At 33.1% G+C, this 27638-nt stretch overlaps 1 protein-coding gene across 2 annotated transcripts in view; it reads right to left on the minus strand.

Moving 5' to 3' along the window:
* The window catches only part of LOC110994908 (arfGAP with SH3 domain, ANK repeat and PH domain-containing protein), a 41978-nt gene that overhangs the window by 9544 nt on the left and 4796 nt on the right, over positions 1 to 27638 (minus strand). For both annotated transcript variants that reach the window (XM_022261825.2, XM_022261827.2), the window contains exons 3-8: positions 22684 to 22832; positions 12231 to 12485; positions 6370 to 6615; positions 3519 to 3780; positions 2571 to 2795; positions 381 to 603 (exon numbers count right to left, since the gene is read on the minus strand). In XM_022261825.2, the coding sequence (XP_022117517.2) occupies positions 381 to 603; positions 2571 to 2795; positions 3519 to 3780; positions 6370 to 6615; positions 12231 to 12485; positions 22684 to 22832 (1360 nt within the window). The remainder of the gene's footprint in view (positions 1 to 380; positions 604 to 2570; positions 2796 to 3518; positions 3781 to 6369; positions 6616 to 12230; positions 12486 to 22683; positions 22833 to 27638) is intronic.

A 27638-nucleotide genomic window follows, 5' to 3' on the forward strand; every position in this document is an offset into this window, starting at 1 on the left:
TCACCGTTTTAAAATCAATATAGATGACAGAGATAGAGGATCTTTGACAATCTGTGATAAATCTTTTTTTTAAATTTATTTTATTATTATTTATTACTTAAGATGTCATGTGGAACATGGTGTAATGGTTGCAGCTACAAACGTTGTGTAAAAAAAACTTTGCGATTAAAAAGAGTGGCGGAGAGTTTATTGCCAGTTCTTCTCTTCCGTTCTACGCCCCTGATTTGAGAACTGGCAGTAAATGTAAAATTAGAAGCATGTAATGTATTTTCCTTTTTTGACGTTCATAAGTGTACATTGTGTTACCTATATGAATAAATGATTTTTGTCTTTGAATAAAACAAAGCATACGAGATATCAAAATATGGTTTTCAACTTACATTGTACTACCAGGTTTTAACTTTAGCCTCTCGTCCAGGGTGTTTTCCATGACGTCATTGAATGTCTGATTGCCCATGTGCCGTGCGAGGAGTAACTGAGACGTGCTAAGCCGGTCCAAAGTCAAAGATTGTATCCGTGAGATGTGTACACCGAGTTCCCGGTGGCTTCCAGAACATTCTATACACACTATTATACCGAAGTTTGTTGACAGCCAAGTCGGATCTGGAATGAATAGACAGTTTAAAAAGTATTTCATCGATATCTTCTTTTTTCGTTCATGGAAAACTAATCCATCTCCAAATATATAAAAAAAAATATTTTTATTTATGTTTAAATTTGTGAGTGTATATAAACCCGACAAAATATGGTCCTTTTAATATTTGTAATACAGTTACATATCGCCTACATTTATATGTAATTAACGATTACCGTTAAATAATCGGCGTGTAAGCAAACCTTCATTTTTACAAGAGATTCTACTACCGCTAACTAGTTGTACGTACCTTGTTGTTTGAAACTTTAAAGTAAAGGAATCCTTAACTGAAATAACCATAATTAAAGGGCTCGTTTGTTTCCTTAACGTAAAAGGCGAACTCGTCTTAACAACTCGAGAAACAGGCTGTCACTACGAACAAAAAACCCAACCTATTTACCTAGTGTTGCATGCACAATGCATAATGTTACGCAACGATGACTACTCAATGAAAACAATACACTCGCACTTTTTATCCGTTTACCGACACTTGCACCTAATTGTTCGGTTTATTCGATACTGTGATATTACAAAGAATATTTATAGACGTTTTTACTTTGAGCCGTTAAACACATTCTTCTTCGTAGTTTTCATTACTGAAGATCACGCCTCTATCCTCAGCTTTTCTCAAGGCATTACGGATGTTGATACCATAATTATTGTCTGAATGGCCCCGCATTATTTGGTTACTTGCTGGCATTATAGCCAAAGCAGGTAAGCACCAGATTGTTGATGATATTTGACAGTCTTGTGATGATCTTTACTAGGTTAAGAATGGACTTATTGTTTTGTAGTTTATGGTATTCGCAAAATTCTCCTTATAGAATTATTAAACGAATTGACCAGGTCTCTGATCCATACATATCCTAAAGCACGCTTTATCTGTCCCTACACTCATTGATTGCCATCTATTGACCGTCACTTGCTCCCAAACACAGATTTACGTGATTAAACTGCTATAAACTAGAGATATATTATTAGGTACCAAAAAAGTGTTAACAGTGTATCACTTTTAACAAAACTGTTTGCATTCTTTTAAGTAAAGTACGAAATTTCTGACAAATTGTATTTAGGCTATGATGATAATGAACGATGACTTTAGCTAATTTATTTCTAATATTATTCTTACATATATACATAGAGTATAGACCCAACATTTTTAAAATTAAAGATAAATTTAATTTTAATCCTTCTCAATTTAATGCCGCTTGTTAAGATTTTGATGTAAACGTCAGCTAGGTTTCATTTCGCTCTTGAAACTTAAATATACAACAGTTTCATAACTTTGTATAGCCAGCGTAATTTCCGCCGAGACGGCTATTTTGTCCTCAACATAGCTGCTTTTAGCGAACTTTTGTACGATATTTTAATCTAGTTGAGTAGTTTCGTTTGTATGCTAAAATTTGGAAGATTTTTCAGCTGGTATAATGATACACTTATTGCAGTAATCGCCTCGTGATTGCGACTTCCTAAGTTCGTAGGTTCGGTCTCCAGTTGTGCACTAATGTTATTTCGATATATGTGCGTATTCAACGAAGGAAGAAATATCGTGAGATAACAGACAACCCAAAAAAGTTGATGGCCTGTGTCAGGCACAAGTGTCACGAAACGGATACAGATATCTGAGACACAGACCTAGAAGGTAGGGGTGCCACTGGTTATTTTTAAATGTTCCATTTTCCCTTTGGAGATTTGCAACAACACAAAATGTGTTTAAAACAAAAATATATATGTCGAATTTCCATAATTACATTACAATCTAATTATATAAAATGTAAATAACGGCTTTAAGGACATATAAAATAACACCACACTATATAAAAAATAAAGCATAAATCTCACACACTCGTTTAGGTGAACATTTATTACAAACAAAAACACACACAAATCAAATCAATAGTTCGAAAATACGATTTTAACGATAAGAAACACTTACCATTAACAGATCCACAGTCACAGCAGACCTGGTTCCCTGGCATGGACCTAACAGCCCTGATGATGGACCTCTGCAGATCCAGGAAGGAATGACCCGTGTCGTTACTCTCACCCCCCTGTTGATGGAATGCCCTCATGAGGGCACCTTCCTTGCAATTTACAAGTACTGAAGTCCAAGCGTGCTGCTCATTCTCATCGTCTGCTTGAAAATGATAGGTACGGCTACCTGCAATTGTTTTATAAGTATTAAAAAAAAATATAAATACGTTGAACAGAGGCACGCAAAAATGACACCAAGTGCAGAAGAAAACCTTGTAACCTACTTGTAACATGACAAAAACATGTAATTCCTATAACGCTGTTTAATATTAAAGATTATTATATTTATGAATAATAAGCTGCGTATGTTATTGTGATATTTTAAATGCGCAAATTCAATATGGTAATTAAAGTACAATATTTAAATTACATATATTTATATATATATATATAGAGTCTATATTCGCGTATGCTTGGCTACCCCGGGACGGCCCCAGCCGAGGTTCGAGTCTCACAGGAGATGCTTTGTGCTAGTCGCGGGAAAAACGCCCATTGAGCTACGTTAAAACAACCCGAGCTAAGCTGTAAGAGCAAACAGCGAGATTCCATAGAAAAAAACCATGCTTGGCTGAACCATACGACTTCTTCAATACACAGAGCGGGCTTCTCGATTGTGAGGAAGTTCCATGGATCTTATCACTGCATTGCTTAAGTTCTCATGTTCACACATGTTTATTCTTACAAAACATATTTTCATATAGATTGTCCCTCTCACATTAAGTTTGAGAGTAAAAATAAAATTAACATTTCAAACCTCTTCACTTTCACTTGAAGTCCCAGCTGCTTCTTTGTCACAGCATAACGATCTACCCATTATCCTCACTCCCCTAATTGCCCCTAAATTACTTACATGAGACTAGATCGAATGCTCTCTTGTCCTCCGCAGCTACTTTAATCTGGCACAACAATAGGTTCACTCTCGCCGGGGTCTTATTTTCGTCGGCGTGAAAAATATCCAAGTATCCTTCAGCTGTGACTCGACATCGTCTCTTCTGCCAGACCCGTCTCACTTTGCCTTCTGATTTCTTTAGAAGGTACCCGCTACGGGTGACTCCGTGCTGCTTGTCGCCTTGGAGTTGGTGAAGAGAATAGCCCCCGACCGTTGAAGCGGCCTAAAAGTAGACAGGCCTTCAAATTATATGAAATGAAATGGTTTATTTGCTACGATAGTGGTACAATTAGATACATTAATTATAAAAATCAGCACATTCCGCTATACAGGGCGTCCCACGGCGATGCCACACGGAGGGAAAGTACCTTAAATATTAATGATAGGATATTTTACTGAAAGAAGACATCGTTTAATTTTTAATAATAAGTAGAACTGCATTCACAGATTTTTAAAAAAATTTTCTACCTCAACCGGGAATCGAACCCGCCAAATGTGACAGTAAAATTACATGTATTTTATAATAGCGTTTGAATGGGCTACTCATAAGCATTATTTTTTCCTTAGTAACCTAGCATATTAAATGAAACTAAAAACATAAAATTTTAAATTTTATTAAAAAAAAAATTATCAAATGCTCAAAATGTGATCCGTTCTGTTGTATACAAATTCTCACTCTTTTAATAATTTCTCTCCCTGTCGATTTACTTATTTTTGCATGGTGGATGTTTGAAATAATACGTCTAAGTTGATTTTGTAACTCCTGCACACTGTTGTACCGGTTCCTGTAAACTAAATATTATTTTTTTTAATGAACATTTTCCTTCCTGGATCGGCACTTTTGGACAAATTAGATGGCCACCGAGATCCCCAGATCTAACCCTACTTGATTTTTTTTATGGGGTTATGTAAAATATTTAGTTTACAGGAACCGGTACAACAGTGTGCAGGTGCAAAATGAACTTAGACGTATTATTTCAAACATCCACCATGCAAAAATAAGTAAATCGACAGGGAGAGAAATTATTAAAAGAGTGAGAATTTGTATACAACAGAACGGATCACATTTTGAGCATTTGATAATTTTTTTTTTAATAAAATGTAAAATTTTATGTTTTTAGTTTCATTTAATATGCTAGGTTACTAAGGAAAAAATAATGCTTATGAGTAGCCCATTCAAACGCTATTATAAAATACATGTAATTTTACTGTCACATTTGGCGGGTTCGATTCCCGGTTGAGGTAGAAATTTTTTTTAAAATCTGTGAATGCAGTTCTACTTATTATTAAAAATTAAACGATGTCTTCTTTCAGTAAAATATCCTATCATTAATACTTAAGGTACTTTCCCTCCGTGTGGCATCGCCGTGGGACGCCCTGTATACAGGCATGCAAATGTCATATTAATTTTATAATGTCATAACAATAGATAAGTTAAGTTTTTAGAACTGGTGTCCAAGCATATAAACTAGATACTCGCGCTGTATCTAATTGATAGTAATATATTTTAAAAGATTTTTACGCGTTTGTAACTTGCGATCTTTAATTCGTAGATTTATTTGTGTAATATAAATAAGAACCCGATTGACCTTTAAACTCATAGTTCTGTGATATAAACACAATGGTGTATGTCATATCAAAATGCATTAATCACCAAACAGTTAAAAGTTTAAAAACAACGCCCGCACAATACGATAAGGCATATGGAATGCAATAAAATTAAATGATTTAAAGAAAAACTTAATGTGCAATGACGCATTCGTGGAAGTGAGGTGAGGAGTAGAATACCGGTGTAATAATACTGGTGAGATGTCATTATGGCTTAAGCGTTTTTAATCCAGACATTAAAATAATTCTTACTATGATTAATAAAAAATAAATCTGTGGATGCTACAACCTTTTTAGATCTGGGCCACAGATTTTTGTATCAGCCCAAACCCAATAACTTAAATCAATCCATTTGACCATCAGAGAACAGACATATTAATCCAAATATTGATAAAATTGTGCCAGCAACAAATCGACGAATTGTAATAGCCATCTGTCGATACAAGCTATCCTGGTAGGTCGGATCGGTGTATTTGGATAGACCTTAGTATGAAAATGACAGTTCAACTGTGCTAATCCTTTCTCACGATTTTAACTTACACCAGTTTTTAAAATAATTAAAAAACTATTTGATATGTTTTAAACATAGACATGTATATTTTAATATTATTTGTACGGTTTTATTTACTTTATTTGGTTTATATTGATTATGAAATATGAGTGTAAAGAGCGAAGAGATTACATTGTATCCGTCGACAAAAATCAAATCGAACGGTATGTTCGTAAGGTTTAATTATTGGGATGCAGATAGGATATCGATCGACTGTCACGGTCTGAAAACAATCTGAGATTTTGAATACATTATTGGGTTCGGGCGCTACTAGGCAAACGTGATCAACTTCCAGTACACAAGCCATCGGCGTTTTCGATCTATGGCAATCCGGTTTCCTCACGATGTTCTCCTTCACTGTGCGAGCAAATGTTAAATGCGCACATAGAAAGAAAGTCCATAGGTGCACAGCCGGGGATTGAACTCACGACTTCAGTAGCACGCTAAAGCCACTAAGCCAACACTCATGATATGATAAATGGATAAACAAAGCCGATAACATTCGCTTTACCGAAGATAAAATTTATACTTCCAACGATTAGGTGAAAATCAATAATAACAACAGAATCGTTCCTGCGTATGTTCCTAGTAAATTTTCCTATAGACAAGTCATCGATTAAAAACGTGATAGCAGAACTTAAAAGCTATTGTTACCTCTCTATCCTGTGGAGCGGCCGCCCTCAACATATTTCGTAATTCAAGAAGCCTCCTCCTCTCGTCGTCTTGTTGCTGCCTTATCTTCTGCAGTTGCACGCTTAGATCGGCAACGTACACTCCAAAATGCTCAATAGTTTTCAGTCCATCTTGAAAATAGTTCGTCTGGGCGTGGTAATATTCTACGAGGTGTTGTAACAACTCTATCCCTTTTTTCGTTTTAATCTCGTTGAATTTTATCAGATACTGAAACAAAAATATTTCTTACATTTAGTATTTAAGTGATTTACTTATAAACATAATTATTTAAATCAACCATTATGTGGAAACAGCTGCCCACTGAAGTAAATCCTAACACTTTCAACATAGGGTCCATCATGAAAAGAGCGTACCAATTCTTAAAAGATCGGCAACGTATTCGCGAGCCCCACTTGATAGTGTATACAGGCGGCGGTAACACTTACCATCAGGTTAAACTTACTTCTATTTAAAAGTATTAACAGACTTAGATAGGTTATTAGAAACCAATTTTAACCTATAACATATTGAACCTAATCCAGGAAATGAACTGTCTTAATAAGCACATGAACTTTATTCTGACGGTTAGCGGTCACTTGGTAAAGTGTAAAAAGTTTGCCCTTCCGTATAAAAATATGACGCACGCGCATAGCTCCCGATTCGCATTTTGCTTGTGCAATTAATAATATACGACCTTGTTGAGACGACTATATTTGTATATTTATTTGGCATGGTTGACTTGCATCAACAAATATGTTCGCGGAGACGTCATCCGCCGTCAGACGGGTGTAAGCCGCGTAAGCTCGCAGACAATACTTTTCGAGAACTGATTTCGCAACAATTCACTCTAAAAGGATCTTGTCAGACAAGCAAATTCAAGTTAGGGTCATGACAGCACGGCCCTGCGCCGCGCAAGGCCGGTCATTAACCTGCCGCCATTGTAGCTCATGCAAAACCTTTCTTTTAAACACTAACGAAGCGTTATACTTTCCATAGTCCTGTTTGTTACCTTCAAATCAATAGTGACGTCATCACCATGCAGAAATACCAGAAGTCTATACACGTATCTATAAACCTCCACTTCTACTTACAATGTTTAAACATCATAGACGTCCAGCACTTATGATTAATAGAAATAAACTCAGAAACCGATACAATAGTACGAACGAAATTATGGATTACATAATTTATTCGCGCATAGACTCGACTATTTTTAACTGAATAGAAATCAATAAACTAGACAGCCTGATAGTAGACGACATATTTATTCTGGCTTAAAGCTCAAACATTGAAACGCTGCTACAAAATAGTATGTATTTTATTTAGTAGAGAGTTTTGTACGCAAAAATAACATACTGACAATGCCCAGCGGTTTCACTCGCATAGATCTCGGAAAGTCTACTAAGCTTTTGTTACCATAAAAGTTTTATTTTGCTTAGTTTTCTCAGGTTTTATTACTTCCTTTCAGATTATTAGACTTATCACTTACATTCATAAACTAATCAATACATAAATTTTACTTTACAACGAATATATTTGTCATATATTTTTTACCTCGTAATATCATTTACGTAGAAATTCCGACATTAGTAAAAAATATGTTTGAAAGCATTACAAACATACAAAAACATTCATGTTTCCTCTTTCATAATATTCGTATAGATATATTCCTGTACGTATATGGCGTAAATTGGCTGAAGAATACTTAACTCAAGATAAAGATGGAGCCGCTTGGAGCTCTTTACTTTAAAAAAAGTTATGTGTAAGTAAGTATTTTTATTCGTCTCTATAATATTCTTAAATAGACATGTATTTTAATGGCTTCAAAACTAAGCATCTGAAGCGATTATAATTTATATAAGATTATTTAAATTTGTGACGAAGAATCTTGTTTTATAGGTAAACTTGTTTTATGAAATAAATGATTCACAATGTTTGTTGATAAACATATGAAAATTATATGCAGTACAAATAGCATTTAACTACATAACAATGGTCATTAAAGTCCCTAATAATATTAAATTAACTCCTGTCAGAAACACTAGCGCTGTGCCAGATGCAATTGGCATTTCATTAATTTGTTATACACATATCGAAATATAAAAGAGAAATCCGTAACGTGAAAATACTATTTTGCTTAATCAACATTGCGATGTTTTATAATATTTATACGTAAATAACTAAGTGAATATCACAAAAGAACGAAAAGAATATCACAACAAAACATTGCTAACACAAGCAATGTTTAGAATATTTAAAATTTTCCTTTGAGCCTATAATGGGTGATGTGTGACTACGATGATTTTAGTTTGAACCTGATGCCAATGTTATTTCCATAGAAACAGTATGGTAACAAATTTCGTACTAACCTTATAAATACGACTGTTAATATTTTAAAAATCTTGCTTATTTACCGGCGCCATAGCAATGACCTTCTTAATCATCGTAACACAATCCTCAAACAATTTAAATAAATCGCGTTCAGACTTTGTTGGCATATAACGGTACTCCACACAATATCACTTGCTCGGTCACAGGGGTATGATGTAGCGTTTTATAAAGTACTAAGAGTCGCTCTCTCAGAGAAACTCATTTCTGGGTTCAGAGTGGTCTTATAAAATAATACTAATGCCGGTTTTCTTGCAGGCTCTTCTCGGAAGAAATTTCTTTTGTATCCGGTAGTGACAAAAATGTTTGTTTTGACTATGTTCTTAGTATTATGCTGAGTCATATATTCATGGAACGAATTATAAATATATTCTAAATCTGATATATCGACATCGTAACAGCTGATGATGTTGTAATTAAGTACCTAATACAATAGAATTCAGCTGGGACCTTTGATTTTGGCCAATATAACCGGTATGTAGTTCTAAACGATGGCATCGTAAATAATTTCGCAAAAGAATATTTGTATCAACTAATTTCTAGAGTATTTTTTTCTCAAGAACTATGCGTATTTAGAATATTAGATACGCAACGTCGCTCGCGGATAAGTATTCTTTTGGATACTAATAATACACACCTCACCAAAATCTAGAAGAAAAACAGATTCTATTACTCTTTTAGTATTTATTATACACGTAAGCAAAACACGGTTTCTTCAAATATTTAAAACATTTAAATTTCTACAGAATACGGCAGCCGGATATCAAAAGAAAGTAGAAAATATAATCAATACAAACAAATGTCTATTATGTAACAATCAAACACCTTTCACGCGGCTTTCGAGAGCTTATCATACATAATTAGATAATACGCATTAAGATTTTATAAATATTATTGAAGCATTTAATTTGCATACAATTAGCATAAGGGGAAATTTCCAGTGACGTGCTAACAATATGGTATCGATTATAAGGGCTGCTTGATAGTAATAAGACTCAATTTTGTTTCCAATTTGTTCATTGTTCAAATCATTTAGCGTAATTTTGCGAAAACAGTTTATGTTTGTATTTGTATTTTAAATATTGTAACAGTGCTTAATATCAAAAAATCTTTCGAATAATAATTCATATACTAACGATTACAATTGAGTATAAGACCTCTTTTCTCCAGACCTGACTTTTCTTGCTACAAGGACCGTTGTTACTTAGCCATAACAACAAATGAATCGTTTTCAAAACTATTTTAAGAAAACTATCGTTATCGCAATTGTGAACTATCTCACACAATTGCCAAATCCTATTATTATTACTTAATGTATGTAAATAATCACGCCGTTTAAAGGTTCAATTTGGCGTGCATCACCACTATATGGAACCGGCTGCCCGTTATATTATTAAAAAATATTTCTTTAACGCTTTTGCGAGCCGCGGCAGTGTATTGATGGTTTGTCACTAAACATCAGGCGACCGTCCTACCCCAATGTTTGCAACATATTCTATAAAATATACTACCTAACGTCAACACATTATTTAATGTAACCGTAACGAAACACCGAAAATCATAAAGCACCGTTCCCGAGTTAAATTAATAGTGCCATTGTAAGGTCGGTCATTCACACAGTCGGCATATCTTATATCTATGTAATATATAACTGTTAACGTCTTAGTACAAGTAGCAAATAGTATTATTTGACTTTGATAATGTTATCGGTTGAAATTCTATAAATTTAGCTTTTACGTATTATTGAATTTAATTGCATTTATTGGTTTAATATATAGATATTTTTCACTTTTGAAGTAAGACTTCGATTGAATCTTTCAAAACAACAGAAAACTATTGAGACTGGCACTAAATTTAAACTGATTCTGTTGAAGGTTTAGTAGTACAGTAAGAAACTTACAGCATTCTGGCAGTAACATTAGCCTTTTTAATATAATGATTTAAAATACTCTATGACAATATTGTAACTAACACAATAATAACCATACTGAGTATTGTGACATATGATTGTCTATTTAAACAAATAAATATATTAATTATTCAAAATTCTGCTTAGCTATATTTTCTCTGTAAAAATGCAAACACTTAGTCAACTAAACTGTGTTGCATCAAATGTATAAACATTAGACCTATAGACACTAATGTTCAACTCTGTATATTTTAATAAATGAAATTGAATATTAATGTCCTTACGAAATGCACATAAATATTACGGAATAAAATATCAATTAAGCAAGATTTTAGTTAAAAGCTCGTGGCAGTTCTATTGCCCTCTCGAGTCAGATTCGGAACCACAAATTGCACTTACAATTAATTACACGGCTAACGTAGACCCGAGCCAAAACTAATTCTAGACTGAGATTTTTACTTTATTCCACTGGACTATAAAGTGTATTTTCTATGTAAAATGTTTGAATATATTTCTTGTTCTTATTTAGACAAATCCATCAAATAAAATCTAGAGGTCAAATCTTTGTTTTTAATTATGATTAACTATTAATTACTTTAGTGGAACGTGGGCTTATTGTTGCAGCTCCTCACGTTTTGTAAAAGAAACTTGGTAATTAAAAAGAGTGGCGGAGAGTTTATTTCCACTTCCTCTAGCCCATTCTCGCCCTTGATTTAAGAACTGGCAGTAAATGTAAAATTAGAAGCATTGAGTATGTGATGTATTTCTTTATTGACATTAATAAATGTACACTGTGTTCCCTAGTAAATAAAGGTGATTTGATATTTAAATTATAAATGACGTTTTAATGTATCTTAAAATTTACAGTTTTTGTTTAAAATCGTTGTAAAACCAATATTGAAAAAACTTAATTACTTAGCTACCTGTTGACAACAATGGCAGTCAAAACCGTGGGTAAAATTACTATTAAAGCTATTCTCCTAACAATTAACTACCCGAGTACTGAGTAAATTAATTATTCATTATTTTGTTCATTATTGTCACGATATGAAATAAAAGTACTTGTTTTATTAGCAGAGAGTTGTATCAGAGGAACACAAAACAATATGTATAATATTTGTTTTTTTAGTCCGTATAGGTGGTATACCACCATACCACCAAACAAAAACAAAAGGTAGTTAAGTAGTTAATTAGTAAGTTCAGTATAGGCGCATTACTTAGACAGGAACTCCAACACGAAACCAACAGACTTTTTAGTACAAACCGATTTCTATGGATATGAGTATTCAATGAGGTCTGAATTAAACGATCAAATTTAATTAACGAATTTATTTAAACGCATCATGGTTTAATAGGGATTGATAGTGAAGTCCCATAACGACAGCAGGAAGCAGATACATTTCTGTTAATTAATTTTAATTTTACACGCGATCACCCCTTTTTCCCTTTTAATCCCGACCACTTATAAAATACTTGGGTTATATTCATTACCAATTCAGTCACAGATTAAAAATATATGATAAAAACAAATCGTTCAAATTTTTACCTCGCACATTTGCAGTTGAAATAATCTCCTCTCCTTCTCCATCTCATCAGCAATTTCGGCCGGCGTCACCTCACTACGAATTAGGCCGGCTTCCTTCGCTTGTGACTTTTTCTCCTTTTCAATTTTCAGGTACTTCGACTCGTAGTCTTTGGATGCTTTGTCGAACGGCCTTTTGAGGTCACCCTTCACACCTCGTAGGTCTCCCTTCAAAAGGCTGTCTATGGGAAACATGACTATGTTGTTTATATTCTGCATCTGTGAACAATAGAAATTGATATTGTTAAGATAGAGCTTTGTGTATATTATTACATAAAAATTTTGGAAAAATGAAATAGTAAGTATAAAATAGTAGTATCAAAAACAGGAGGCTATCTAACAAAAATATTTATCCGTCTAAAATAACTTAAATAAGACCATTCTGACTTTGACGGGTACCTTTAGGAAAGCACAAAGATGCTTGAGTGTATATTAGTCCAAGGCCGGGTCATTTAATACTGTTTCAATAAAAGAATTCGTACCGCAGTTCCGTCATCTTTAGTTTATACATATTAGCAGAAATAAATGTGTACTACTGATACTGCATATGTGGACAAGCGACAACTAGATCCGCCCTTGTATTTGTCAAGTGCTAATTTATTAAGAATGATTCAGCATCTCGCTATATTAACCTATATCAGTTGAGCAGCAAAACCAACATAAGCAAACAAACAGTACTGTTTATCATCTATTGTTTCGTGAAGGTGTCTTACTTGTGGACGGCAACCAAATACTTGTCCTTTATTTCATCACTGTATGTGTCAAATGCACACAAGATTTCACAAAATATTGCAACCAAAACGAATTCTCTACAAAACCGCTCAAAAGATTACAGATATAGAATGGCTCAGCTCCCCAATGTATTGCACAACTCAACTAGAATTCCGCTAGTGTCGGCGCGGTATAGCTCAGCCTCTGGGATTGCTTCATATCGTTTTGATAGACTATTTACTTGTAAATGCACCGCCCGCATCTAAAGTACCAAACGGCAATGAGAATTTATAGCCGAGGTACACTTGTATGCAACGAGTTTAGTTGGCAATGACCTGTAAAGATACGTGAATTCAATTGCATAGAGGTATTGAGGTATGGAGAGCTTCACTCGCGGTGTATGAATAAAATTCAACTAGTTCAAGTGCAATGTAAAACGAAATTTATATTCATTCGATGAAAAAACATCACAGCATATTTTTTAAATACTAATTATTTCTTCGAGAAAAATATATAGACTATTCAGATAAATCTTCTTAGATATTCTCTATTAAGGCGTATATATACGAGTATCAAATGGTTAAAAGAAAGCTAACTTTATGTGTATTTTTCGTGCTCAAAAAGCAAGCATGTAAATGTTCAAAAATTATTACTCTCAATCGTAAGTATGAGACTAAAATTGGGACGGCTAATGGCGACTTGTATCTCGCTCGTATATACATATTAAGTTTCTCATGTATATATAGTATTTTTTGTAATGAGAAATAAAGTTCTTTAAACATTATAGTCGATTATTATAAATAGGCTTTACGGCCCGCCGTCTTTTAATTTAGATAATAAATAAATAGATCTAGGATTTCTCACCTTAGTTTTACTTTCAAGTACGGATTAACATTGTTCATTTAAGTGGAAACTCTATAGAAAGCCATCGAAAAACCATTCAAGCGAACACATCGATAGGCAGGAGCCGAAGGAGTATTTGACATGAAACCTTTCCTGGATAGTTCGCCAACCCCAATTTCAAAGTACGATGTGTTATACGTGTTATTATACGGTCAAATGTACTACAATTATACGCAATATTTATTTAGATGCTTATAAACCTTTATTGCTGTGCCTTCAACGTCACATAAGTCATTTAATTAACTTAATCACTATATCGCGACGTTTCGCATGGTTACAGTTGCATGGTCACAGGTGGTCATTACAGTGATAGTCAGTGCGTTATAGGGTAAGGGTTCTCTCTTGTTTTACGTTTAAACCAATGTTATACTTTTAGTTATACGTTCATGTTAAACCAATTTTAATGACTGGGACTTTAACTGCACTGCATCAGGTTGGTATAATAATGTTCAAGCTGGAAACAGCCCGGAAGTGGTTGTATTTCAAACCTCGAACAAAACAATTTCAATACAAAAGATGGCCTTTCCTACTACCAACTAATCTAAGTAAATAAAACTAAAAACCATGAAATCAGAACGTACGATTAATTCGTAACAGTAATGATGAAATCTTTTTTATTGACCATTTGACATTTACTGTGAAAAATAATAGGTTTTGTGTTACTTCAAATAAAATAGACAATAACGATGCGGCAGTATAGACTATAGAAGATTGATTCGATATGGAGCCTCTTCATAACTCACAATAGACAATAGAACATCGCGTTTCTTTGTCTTATCCCGGAGATATAATAAAATCTTTTATTTTCTCAAGTTGTACTTGAAGATGCAATTTCAACAATAATTTTTGTTTACAACTTTGAACAAAGATATTAATAATGTACGAATAAATGTTGATAAAGAAATAATATTCTTTTGTAACTTTTGATATAAGGTTTTTGCTCTACATGGCAAAGTAGTGAATCTTATATTAAACTATATACGGAATTTATAAAATAATCGTTGTCTCTAATAATTTTTAACTTTTAGCAAGTTCTTTTTTTATTCTGCATATATGGGTCTTATAATCTAGCACCCTAGATAATCCTAGAACGTAGGTACTGTGAAGAAACTATTTTAGAAGTTACCATACACCTAATCTTACCCTCAAATTAATAGACAAGACTAATCGCCAAGAACTGCTCCTGTTAGTCAATATAATACATGTTTGACTTACTAAAGTCTGACTTAATCTCACCCTAAACATCAACTATTGACCTATATTATCGATATCGTCTTCATTTCACTTAAACTTTAAAAGCTACTAAAACTCAATGATCAAAAGGAAGTCACAAACCGGAAGTTGGCAACGGCGAGCACGGTTACTTATCCGTTACACGACATTACCGGCTTATCTTAAGGGAAACGCGATAATGCCATAATAAGAAAATAAAAAGAGCAGTTTCTAAATAAATGAGCTAGTGTTATTTAAAGGTACCACTTTGCCTACACCGCCAATGGTTTAGTATTATGACAAGCGTATAAGAGTACAATTTTCAGGAACTACAATTCCCTTAGGTTGATGGGCACATAAACCTAGGCTGAACGGTAGTGAATAGTGATGACAGACCGGAGACCAAAGATGTTAATTGCGCCCCACCTCTTACAATTCTCCCCAGGGGCCTGTTGCGAGGGTTTAAAACAGTTTTAGACACAGGTGTCACATTTTATACTCGCCTTTAAAACAACAAGTACTCACTAAATGTAATTAATAACATATTCAGAAAAAATATAAACTTGGTCGTAATTGCAATTGTTTCACAAGGATTTTCGCCATACATAAAACACTTTTTCTCACAGAGTACACAATAATAACAATGATTACAGATAATTGTAATTAAGAGCACGTGCGTAAAGCATATTGTATGTAAATCCGTCTGCTTTTCTCCAGTAGTTTTAGCTACCTTGACCGTGATTTAATTTTCATAACAAACCCAATTAATACATAATACTACCTGGTATATTAACTAAAAACTGAATACTAAAAATATTTATTGGACAGCTATAAAAGGCAGTTTCCGCATTTGTTGTGCGTTGCCGTATATCCTAGGGAAGACCTCCACAGCTGATTTCACAGCTCGCTAGTTCGCATAAAAATGCCTAGTGAAGTGGGCTATGAAGACCAGATATCGAGGATTATCCTTATCGACTTTGGTATCCAAGATTCACAAAACCGTGTTAAGTCATACAACTTTTCTATCGCAATTGACCATAAGCCAACATGTTTTTTGTTCGAGGTTTGAAATAACCAACTCTTCTATCGTTATAAGAATTCAAAGTTTAAATAATCCTCACTAGGCCTATCCTAAGGCCTATCTAATATTGCCTTGGTGAACCAAAATCGTCAAACGAATTTTGAATTATGAAGTTGAGTAAACCTATTCACAGCCCTAAATGTTTGAAGACCATAGATTAAAAAGATTGCTTGAGCTCCGTAAAGCCTAACACCACGTTATTGTACTAGAAAGTTCTTAATTAGTGATAATAAGACCATCAAATAAAAATCTTTTTTAATTGATGGTTTAGACATATTTAATTTTTAAAATAGCTCCATTACATTTTGAGCCAATTTGTTACAAACATACAAATTTTTCCTCTTAATAACACCACACGTTTAGTGTGTTTTTGTTCAGGAAATAATATAAATTTGTTATAGATAACTTCGTTTATCGCTTCGACTGGTATCTACTTCAATACTTCGCATATTATGACGTTGTTTATAGCCCAGGAGTTTCCTATAAACTACTTAACGATTATCATTAGCATAATAGACAATATATCGAAGACGTAATAAAACCGATAATATTTAAGGACAAAGGATGTTGCCGTGTCAAGGGCAGGGCGAGGATTCTGCGCACTTCCCTCCACCCAACTGTGAGCGCTCCGAAAGAAATTGAAGTGGGCTTGAAAATTAGGGCAAACAAAATAGATTTTAAGGGAAAATTTGTTTGCAAATTGACTACTCTTGATTTATTTGCATAAAGTGTTTTCGTTCAAATTAAAACTAGTTAATTAACTATACTTATAAAGAGTAAAATGTATGTAAGTATGTTTGTAACATGTGGCTCAAAAAGTAATGGACCGATTTGAAAAATTCTTTAACCGTTTAAATGGTACATTATCACTATTTAATATGGGCTATAATATTAAAGAACATATCGATATCTTAAAAAAAATGCCCAACCATGCGAAGCCGGAACGGCTTGTCAGTTATTAAATAACGATCATCTGCTGACTATAAAATAATGAAAACATCGCATCCATAACAGTTTTTATACATGACTAGTCTCAATTGATTTTAAAAAAAAGGCAAAACTTTTAAGCTTATTTTTGGTCCTTTATAAGAATCGCATCATCACTGTATATTATGGTTCAAAGAAAGTAAAATTATTACCTTACTTGGTGATCTAGAAGCCTTTTTACAACCTAATCTAACGTCGAAAAATTGTACTGAAACCATTTAGTCTTAACGGTTTTTTGATTGATTTGATATTTGAAACTTGCATGGCCATACCCCATAAGCTACAAATATTCAGGAAAAGATTCAAAATATGCATATGATTTATATGTGATATGATAACAGGCAAACGAGACAAGATAAGAGCCGGCTACCCAGCATATTTCAAATTATTTATATAGATAAAAATATATTTTTTATCCCAAGGACGCAACTGCGGTCAAACTTTGATATTTCCTCTTATGAGCATAGAAGTTTAATTAATTTTGAATCGAAAAAAATAACCGTTACTTCCAATACCGGCAATTCCTTCCATTTTGCTTCCAATCTAATCTGGAAACAGTTTTATTCTTCCCACCTTTTGTACTGTACTTTGGGTAGCAACACATTACAGTTTCTGCAACTCGCAAGGTGGGTCTTGTTCATCTCCAATTGTCCTTTCAAATACTCTTTGTTACGTCCTCTAGCTCTGTCATGTTCCTAATGTCATATCCTCTCAGTTTCTTTTAGTAACTTTTCTCCATTGCTCTTTGTCATTGAGGTTTGACATTCATTCATTTGGGAATTGGTGTTCGAGAAACTTACGTCTCAAACAGCAATGTTAATTGATCCATGAATCCGTATCACTTATAATAGAAATAGAATACACTTATAATAGAATAGAAAATTCATCAAATCAAATCATACAATCAATACATTAATTGCGAAAGAAAAGGAAACGAAAGTATATAAATTCGTCATACGCAAGACAAGTATAAGCAAAACTATATAATGCTAGTACTTCGTAAATTAAGGTAATTGCAATAATGCACCAACTTATCGCTAAGATAAAAAATGTAGACGGAATGGGAAAGTGGAGATAACTTATCTCTGAATGTAACAAATTTGCTGGAAATATTATCTTTAAAGATAAGGGGAGGTCATTAGGTGCGATATTTCGCTTTGTCTTTTAATTCTATACGTTTTCATTGATATTTGTATAACATCCACAACCACTATTCATCCTATTCATAAAATCGCTGCGGAAATAGGAACCCTTTCTGCCAAATTGTGTTTACGCTGTGTTAAAAAGAGACAAATTGCAACGGTTCACAACACCGGTTTTGAAAATCCCTAACCAGCTTGTCTCAGGATATTAGGGATGTTGAAACCCATATTTATCTTAATTTAGTCCAGACCATCAGGTAGGCGATCGACTTCTGCCATCACTCCTACCTACGTGTGTTAAGACTATCCAGTTCTTTCCTATTAATATGACCAAGATCTGTAGTTGGCTGGGAATGAACTTAGTGGTTCTTTTTGCAGTCCATTTCACAATACCATATTTCGAATAATAAGAACTCTGTTCAGTCGTCATTCGTCTTTACCCTATTAATAGAAAGACCAACCATTTGAGTAGCACTCTGGTAACAAAATTCCGATTCAAGGTCGAAGCTCGCGATGATTTCCTTCGTTGTACAAGCGATTAAAAAAAATATTGACACTGGTCTGCCCTAAAAACATAAATGAATTAACACTAGGGAATATTCCAAATGATAATTGATGTTGCTTGGCAAAAATACAGGGTCAAATTGCAAACATCACCCTGACCTATTTGCGAGTAGGTGTACAATCTGCGCCCACGCACCTACGTCAAAGCGTTTTATGCGGCATCCTCGAATCTCAACCAGATTTTGATTACATTAACTTGCTATCCACATCCGATACTGAGATATTTATTTCTGAATTTACAAGCAAAAATTAAGGAAAACAAAAAAACAATTACTGTATAGTTACTATATAGTGTTTCGAAAAACACTGGCTGCTTACTTAGTTCGTTCATTTGAAGAATAAAACTATTTATAAAAAAAAGAAAATTGTTCGTTATTTAAATCAACTACGTCAATCCGCAATACACATACCAGTTATAGTAAATCTTGACCCTAGCCATGCAAATAGGATGAGGAAATGAGGCTACACGTACAATTTAGATTTATATCGTTCGGTCCCTTCTGGTATCAGACTGTCCGCTGTGAATATTTCAATCGCGCCACTTCCGTTAGTGAACTATCACAGTTTATAAACGACTAATTATGAAATTATGCACTTATAAAACATTTCAAATCTCATTCAAACGATTCTCGGCTTATTTAATTAATGCAATTAATTAGTTAATTCCAATATTTGTTCTTATATAGGCTTTGATTTATTGTTTCCACCGAAATTGAATCTACCTGTTCTCAATAAATGTACACCACCACTGCACATAATCCAGATATATTTATTGGGTTGGCATAGGCTGTTAAGATTATGTGTGTATGTTTGAAATAAACATTTACAGCAAATTTTCAATTTTTATCAAATCATTTAAAATATGAACAATTTAGGCTTTGCATGCGCGCGTTACTTTTTAATGGGACAAAGTTGTTCAAATAAACATTCAGAGTTACAATCCTAACATGGTAGTTAGTTAAAATATTTTTATAGCTTTATACACGATAACATTAAATTCAGTAGGCTATCGCTTAACGTTCTATATTTAAAATATGTACCATAAGTAATTAATCAGCAAAGAGGTACACACAAAATATAAATCGACGAATCTTTCAAAGTCATCAAAGATTTAAAAGAACCGTCTTAGTGTTTATATTTACATCTCTGATACCATTTTTCACTTAACGAATAATTATATAGATAACTTAATCAATTCCTACATTTGTAGGTCAGTATACACCAAGAACTCTTTCTAACGTATAGTAAACACCAATTCATGTTTCGCCTTCACTTTCTTTCGATTTTATTGAGGACACGCGTGAATCATTTACGACAGAATTTTATTTCCAATTTAACTGATAAACGTGTAATTGATTTTAAATTACTTTCTGAAATGTTTTGATGAAATAAACTTGAACTTACTTCTAACTTTTATATAAATATATACAAAACTAAATTTTAGTTTAGTATCGTAAGTATTTTCTAACAAAAATTAAAGAGTACTAATTGATAACAAAACATTATTTTCCCTCATCGAAAATATTTATCAACGACAACAATATTCATATTCCATTAGTTCGCATCATCAAATAACGATTACATTTTAATAAAATTTCCGTTATTTCACCTGCTTTTTATTAACTAATACAATGCACCTATAGTAAAAAAATGAATACAGCATATCAATAAAAAAATACAATTCTTCAGAGTATCATTTAATTTGTTTATTTATTTATCTTCCTCGCCCTTTATTCATTGCGTATAAAGTAAATTCTCAACAATATTAGGCCTTTATATAAAACGAAGAAGACGTTTAGGGTATATAAAACTGTAGTAAAAGCGAAAATCTCTCGAAAAGTACCGGTACAACGCAATATTCGAGCGAGTCTTTGAACTTTCACTTCTGGTAAACATATTATGATTGCTTCTGTAAGACTTTCCTTCAATATTACTTAGTAGAATTTCAAGTCTTATTACGTTCGTTTTACTCGATTAATATAGCACGTAAGACTAATAAATCAATAAACCATCATTATATTTACGATACATTAACTATATTTCAACCTACATACGAAGAGAACAAAATCATTTCTCCTAAGTAGGGCTGATGAAATCGTTTAGTGATTTCCTCAGTCACTTGGTTGGATAACGACGCATCGAAGTGTTAAATAAACAAACAATTAAGCCAATCTGTTTAGCCTTAAGTACAACTGCTTTAAAATAGGTTACGCGGTAAAAAAAAACAAGTTAAAGGCGCAGTTTATTAATTATTAATCCGGTCGTCAGCCGTAAGTTACCGTTTCGTGCAAACAACATGAACTGGGGCGTACACATACAGGTAAATATACGAATACGTACTTTAGATAAAGCAACTCATTAAAATTCAAACGCTTTCCTCGTTATTTTCTATTCTGTATGTTAAACTATTAATACGGATTATATATGCAATGAAACATGCATTATAAAATATCTTTTATTTATGGGATTTGAAATGATGGCGCGTGAACGTTGTTTAGTTGGTGATTTGGTCAAAAGCCGGCTCGTGTCGCGAAATTGGAATTAAAGATGTCACGCCAACTCAATTGTATTTACGATCTCACCCACCCACGAGCCACTGCCACAAGGCAGGTTTTTTATTCTAAATTCAACTTTTAAACAAATCATTACTATTTTAACAGTCGATATCTGGTAAAGCTTGTCCTAGAAGAATGTTTCTACACTTTACACATTTCAAAGACATTAGTGTATTTTGACTTCAACCACGTTCTTCCTAAAACATCAAAATTTGCTTCAGCTTGCCCGATGGAGAAGACGAAAAAAGCGGACACCGCATTTGGAACTACATTGAATAGATCGCAGGAACATTGCAAACAATGTGTTTTCAGTTCAGGCAGGATCCCAAATGATAAAAGAATCTAGAACGTTTTTTTATAATCAACTGTTGCCATTCTGATGTATGCACAGTAGATGTACCATGTACACACAATGGCATTCACTTCACATTTCACAAATGCTTTACATGCCGTGTACCCGTTGACGAACGCGAATTTGTAAAATAAATTAGTTTTCTAATAATTTGAGAGGTTTTATCATTTGTTTTGCAAGTAATGCATTAATTGTATGTAAATAATTTAATATTTATCCAAAAATGTTAAAGAACAACTAACCTATTATTATGCTTAGTCATGATAATGTACGTATACTAAACAATTTGGCAAATAAAAGCTGTGGGGGAAAGATATACGCTTAGACATAAAGGAGGATCTTGCCTAGTCTAATGGCCCCGGTGGCTAAGGTTTTTAAGTTCAATAAAAGTTTAGGGCTCCGAATAACTTGACTCAGCAAATATCTTACTGTTTATAGTCGCAGAAGTCTCTAAAAAGGTTTTATTATCAGTTGTTTAAGAAAAAGTAGCTTAATACTATGTGAACTTACGGTAACTGCGCACTACAGTGTTTGTACTTTATATGTGTACATACTCTTTGTCATATAAATAACGTGGTTATCATAGAATCTACAAGATTCTAAATAAATAGATTTTTAAAAAATGTCTGATGTTGGCACGAAGTCAAATATTACAACTACAAAGCCAAGCGCAGTCAACTATTCGCTATTCACGATAGTTGAGAATTCTTGTGGCTGCATTCTGAGGAAATATTTAACTAAAATATTATAGTTAAATTTGATTTATATTAATTTCATTCAATCCTTTATAAAAGTTCCAAGCGTTTGATAAAAGTAAGAACTTTATCTTTAGAATAACACTTGGTCTGTTTGCAGTCTGCAAACTGTACTGTGTACCGTGCGTATAAAAAGCCATAAATTAGGAACTTACCAAAGTTTTCATAAGTGCAGACAGTTCTTTAGTGACGACGGCAAATTTGAAGAAGGCGGCCCCAATGTCTGGCTCCGAGTCCTTACTGAGAGCATTACCTCCAAGCCTCTCCAGCGCACGAGAGAGGTACATTTCATTGTCGACGTGTGCTGAAAAAAAAATGCATTTTAAAACTTATAATATGATATTGTCTTTTATTAACATAACTTTTAGACATTTAAAGAAAACACTTTTTTAACGGATTAAAGTTACCTATGTATTGTTGTAAATTTATAATTATTTAAACATAATTTAAATTTGACTACAGTCCAGTACAGTTGACTACAGTCACCGTGACCAACGCACGCTGTAAACCACGCGAAACGTCGGTTAAATTCAAAGTATGTTTAAATAATTATAAGTTTACAATAATACATACTTTAATCTGTTAAAAAAGTGTTTTCTTTATAATGTGATTTTATGACCTGTTGATTGAACAAAAGTTCCGCCCTGGTAGGTTCTTCACGCAGTAGTTATTTTTTCCTTTTTTTATTTACAATACTTAGAATAGAATAGTGTATATGAAACGGAAGCACATACATTAACCGAATTATTACCGAATTCGAACAATAATTATTACCGAATTATTGTTCGATGATAATTCGTGTATATTCTAAACAAAGTCTTAAACTGACATGATATCGACCGATATCATTAATTCCATAAATAATGAAATAATGATTGTTTCAGCTTACGAAACGTGACAATCTACTTGCTTATAACAACATTTAATCGGTGCCGTAAAATATAATCATCGCATAAATAATACATGTTGTTTTTATCACATTATTTAACCTAAATTTCAGATACGTAAATCTGTTTAATAAAATTCAAAATAACTTTATCCATATAGGTAAACAAGTACACTAACGTCAACAGAAAGGATGTTAACTTTTAATTAATTAAGTGAACCATTCATAGAGTCAATGTTAACGAACTTCTTTTAAAGATTTCAATTAGAGGCCTTCGTTCTTTAAAAGATTATCCCCGCTTTGTAACAAAGACCTCATCGTCTTCTAGTGCCTAATCGCGAGTCGTTTGTTGTTATCCGGTATTCAATTAGTTTAACGGGATTAAGCTGTATGTTGCTTTATGATTGGCATTATCTTGCAAACATAGTTGTACGACAAATTATATTATTTCATGAATAATAGTTTAGGTCAGTTGCTGTACTAAAAAAGTTAGGATAAGAGACAATTTTAAACCTTAAAAGTTTTATCATACCAACTAACAATAGTAATAAACAACCCAATATCCTATCTCAATTCATTTCTGACCATCTGAGATAGACATATAAAACCAAATATTGTTAAAAGTGTGCCAATAACTAATCGACGGATTATAATAGCCATCTGTCGATACAAGCTATCCATGGTAGGTCGGATCGGTATCCGTGGATAGACCTTTGTATGAAAATGACAGTTCAACCGTGCCAATATCCTATCCTAAATTTTATTATTGATAATATGAGTGTAAACTCGGTAAAATGGAACGACAAAGAGGGAGGAGATTGCATTCTATCCGTCGCTAAAAATGATTAACTTCGTAGAGTTTGGATATTGGGATGCAGATAGAAGATCGATCAACTATCACGGTCTGACAATCCACAATCTCAGATTGTTTTCTATCTGAGATTGAGCATACATTATTGGGTTCGGGCGTAAGTATGTTGACTTAATTATAGTCTGTTAAAGTGCTTGCTTATTTCTGTGTATATACAAAGTGACTGATCTTACGCTGCTAACATCCTTAATATGTTTAATTGAAATAATTAATTACGGGGCGTTTCAGCAGAAACAGTAACAATGTTAGGTACCTCAACAAATCTTTATTTAAAATAAATTCGTTGAAAAGATTCGAATTTGCCGCTTCAATCAACAGAATGCACTACAGTTTCAAATTTCCACTTGGAGTGTTTATCTTCGTATGAATCGGCGCAACTTTTTATCAAAACGTCTGAAAATCAAAGGGAAACAAACTTGATTCCACTGCAGCAATGTTGATATTAAAATTTTGACAGTTGTTTTAGATGGAAACGAAAATGATGGGTTGTGTTTTTCGTCCTGTCAGTTTGTTAAACTAAATAAATTGGGAGTTTAGAATTAAGACAAAGTAGTATGGTTGCAAGCAGGACGTAAAATTTTATCAGGGCAAATACTTAATAGTAAATATATTTCATATTTTCGAGCAAATTTCCGACGTTTGTATATGTCTTGTAATTTATTAACGATAATTATTTCGCGATGCGAGTTAAGTAATGAAATGTAGATTTTGGAGATATACTAAATGAATAATTCAAACGATAACATAAACTAAAGAATAAAATCAGAATAATTAGTACTCTTTTCTCTCTTTCTATCAAATTACATTTACACTGTATTGGAAAGAGGCAATTTTTTTATATTACTATAGACATTTACTATAGACGCATTCATCTACAACCCTTTATGGGTCAGAATTCTGCATTTTTCCATTGATACTTTGATTAGGTGCCTGACATATTATGTCGTATGACAAGAACCAGATTATTCAGTTTCTTGAGATAGAGAGGATTCAGTCTCGATTCTGAATGTTTAAAGACTTTCCTCAAAATTACACATAGTATTGATGTTTAAAAATATCAAATAAAAGCACATGCGATTCGTCGCCCATTACGATAAATCACAAAGAGATTCAAATACAAATGATTTTCCAACGTTTCTTGGAACAGAGCCAAGAGCAAACCATAAACGACGTTATATTGCCGATGCTAAGTGTCGATTTTAAATGCACGACACCAAATGTAATGTACTTGAAATAGAAATGATTTTCTACAAAACATTTCGTGAAAAATAATTCACCGGCGATAGAGAAGCGTTAAATGTCGAATGAATTTTTATCTATCTGGGACACCACATCTACAAAATTTTATAAAAAAAATTGCTTATAGAACACAATTTATTATCTATCCCACTAATCATACACATTCTTATTCTTTCTCCCAAAATATTTGCTTCAAAAGATTCCGAAACTCAAATCAATTCCAACCAAAACCGCCAATATTCTAGAACGCTTTACATGCATTCGTTTTGCTTTTTGCAGCGACCTTGTGCAGCTGCGACCCGCGAAACCAGTTACCGGCCCGTAAACAAACCCTAGCACGCGATGGAATTACATGTCAATAAACTCTTTTGAAATACATTCGTCTTTTAGATCTGTGACCCTTTAGCCATTAGATATCGTTAAACAAATATGCATCCCTTTTCTATGCCGCTGATATGAACTTCTATTACTAGTTCATATTATAATTATTGTAATTATCATTAATATAAAAAATTATAATCCGCATTAATTTGGTCGTAGCACGATTTTATAAGCCAATAGATTTTTTAAATAAAAAAAATATTTTAGACATCACGGACTTTTTTGAAAATATTGATGACTAGTATAAAACTGTAATACATCACTTTGACCTATGGTCAATAGTATCCGCTGCATATAAGGATTATTGGTGTTCACATCTTGAAGTACATCTTGAAGTTTTCATACGTACCTATACCTTTCATTAAATTATCTAAAGCCAATAATAAAAAAACAATCAAATTTTTATTTGTATAATATTAATGTAGATTAAGCAATTAAACGTGAAATTGAACAACAATTTTGGAACTATATTCTTCTATACAGAACTTGTTTTATGACTAAACAGAATAGCAGAATTAATAGAAAGTTTGTCGACGTTTTTTCTCCATATACTGGTTTTTGCTGATGCCCGCTTGAAGATGTAGGTCAGTTAGTGAACTAATAACATTCATGTAGTTAACACAGCAATTTTACTACGCGAGCTTTAGATCGTTCGCTCCAGTTTTAAGTGTATTAAAAAGTCCGATGTCGTATTTTATTTTTTCAGACGTAATTTAGGTGTTTTTGTATGAGTGGATTGCACAACAATACCACCAAAATACAGTAGCACCAAAGTACATTAACCACGACGAATCATTATGTATATACTTAAATAAATACAAATGCAGTCACCTTTTGAGACTTTTATTTCAAATAGATCCTTATGTTGCGATATACCTTAAAGACTGTTGAGTTGCCTCCTGAACGGATAATGATAGTACCTGTACTTCATACTTCCCCATGATTACTTAGTTATTTATTCGCAATAAATATCCTACATTTAGGCCAAACAAAACTAAAGATAAATTTTTAATTTTCCAACAAGATCACTTTATATACATATTAAAAACACATACTAAGACAGTTTGTTCGAAAAAGCCAGTACAGGTTTACCACTGTTTGATAAAATGTCAACTATATTAATCTACAGACAAAGCAAACTTGCTTCTCTAAGACGATTTAGTATGAGGCCTACATCCGATTTGGACTTTAAAGTTAAATATTATAACAACACATAGATAAACTTAGTATCTCGTATGATCAAGCAGACGTGCGTCGACCCACTTTCCATCTGTGACACGTGAAGGGAAACTTCAATTGGACCTTTCGGCTAACTTTAACGATTTAGAATTTAATCATGAAATTCGGCTGTAGGCTTTCCTTTCTGATTGTACATATTGAATGTGACGAAATGTATAGAAGAAAGTAAGACAAAAAAATATAATCCTATGAGTGACAACCAGTTATACAATAATCAGTATATAAAGCTAACATATAGTAATAACTCTAACATTTTAATTACGATTTACAGCCTTCACATTAATATGAAGCTTGCGACTGAAGAAATTTTGCTATGTAAAACAGTGACACAATAATTTAGCAAACCATCGTACAATAAATACTATGTATTTACAAAAATGATAGTTTATTTATTTATTAAGGACTCTAACTAGATACATCTCATACAGTAAAAAAAACATTGCACATATCCACAAAAAGTTTCACAGTTAAAAAATATGATACAAAACAAAACA

This window comes from Pieris rapae, chromosome 1 (genome assembly GCF_905147795.1).
Source record: "Pieris rapae chromosome 1, ilPieRapa1.1, whole genome shotgun sequence".
Classification (NCBI taxonomy): domain Eukaryota; kingdom Metazoa; phylum Arthropoda; class Insecta; order Lepidoptera; family Pieridae; genus Pieris; species Pieris rapae.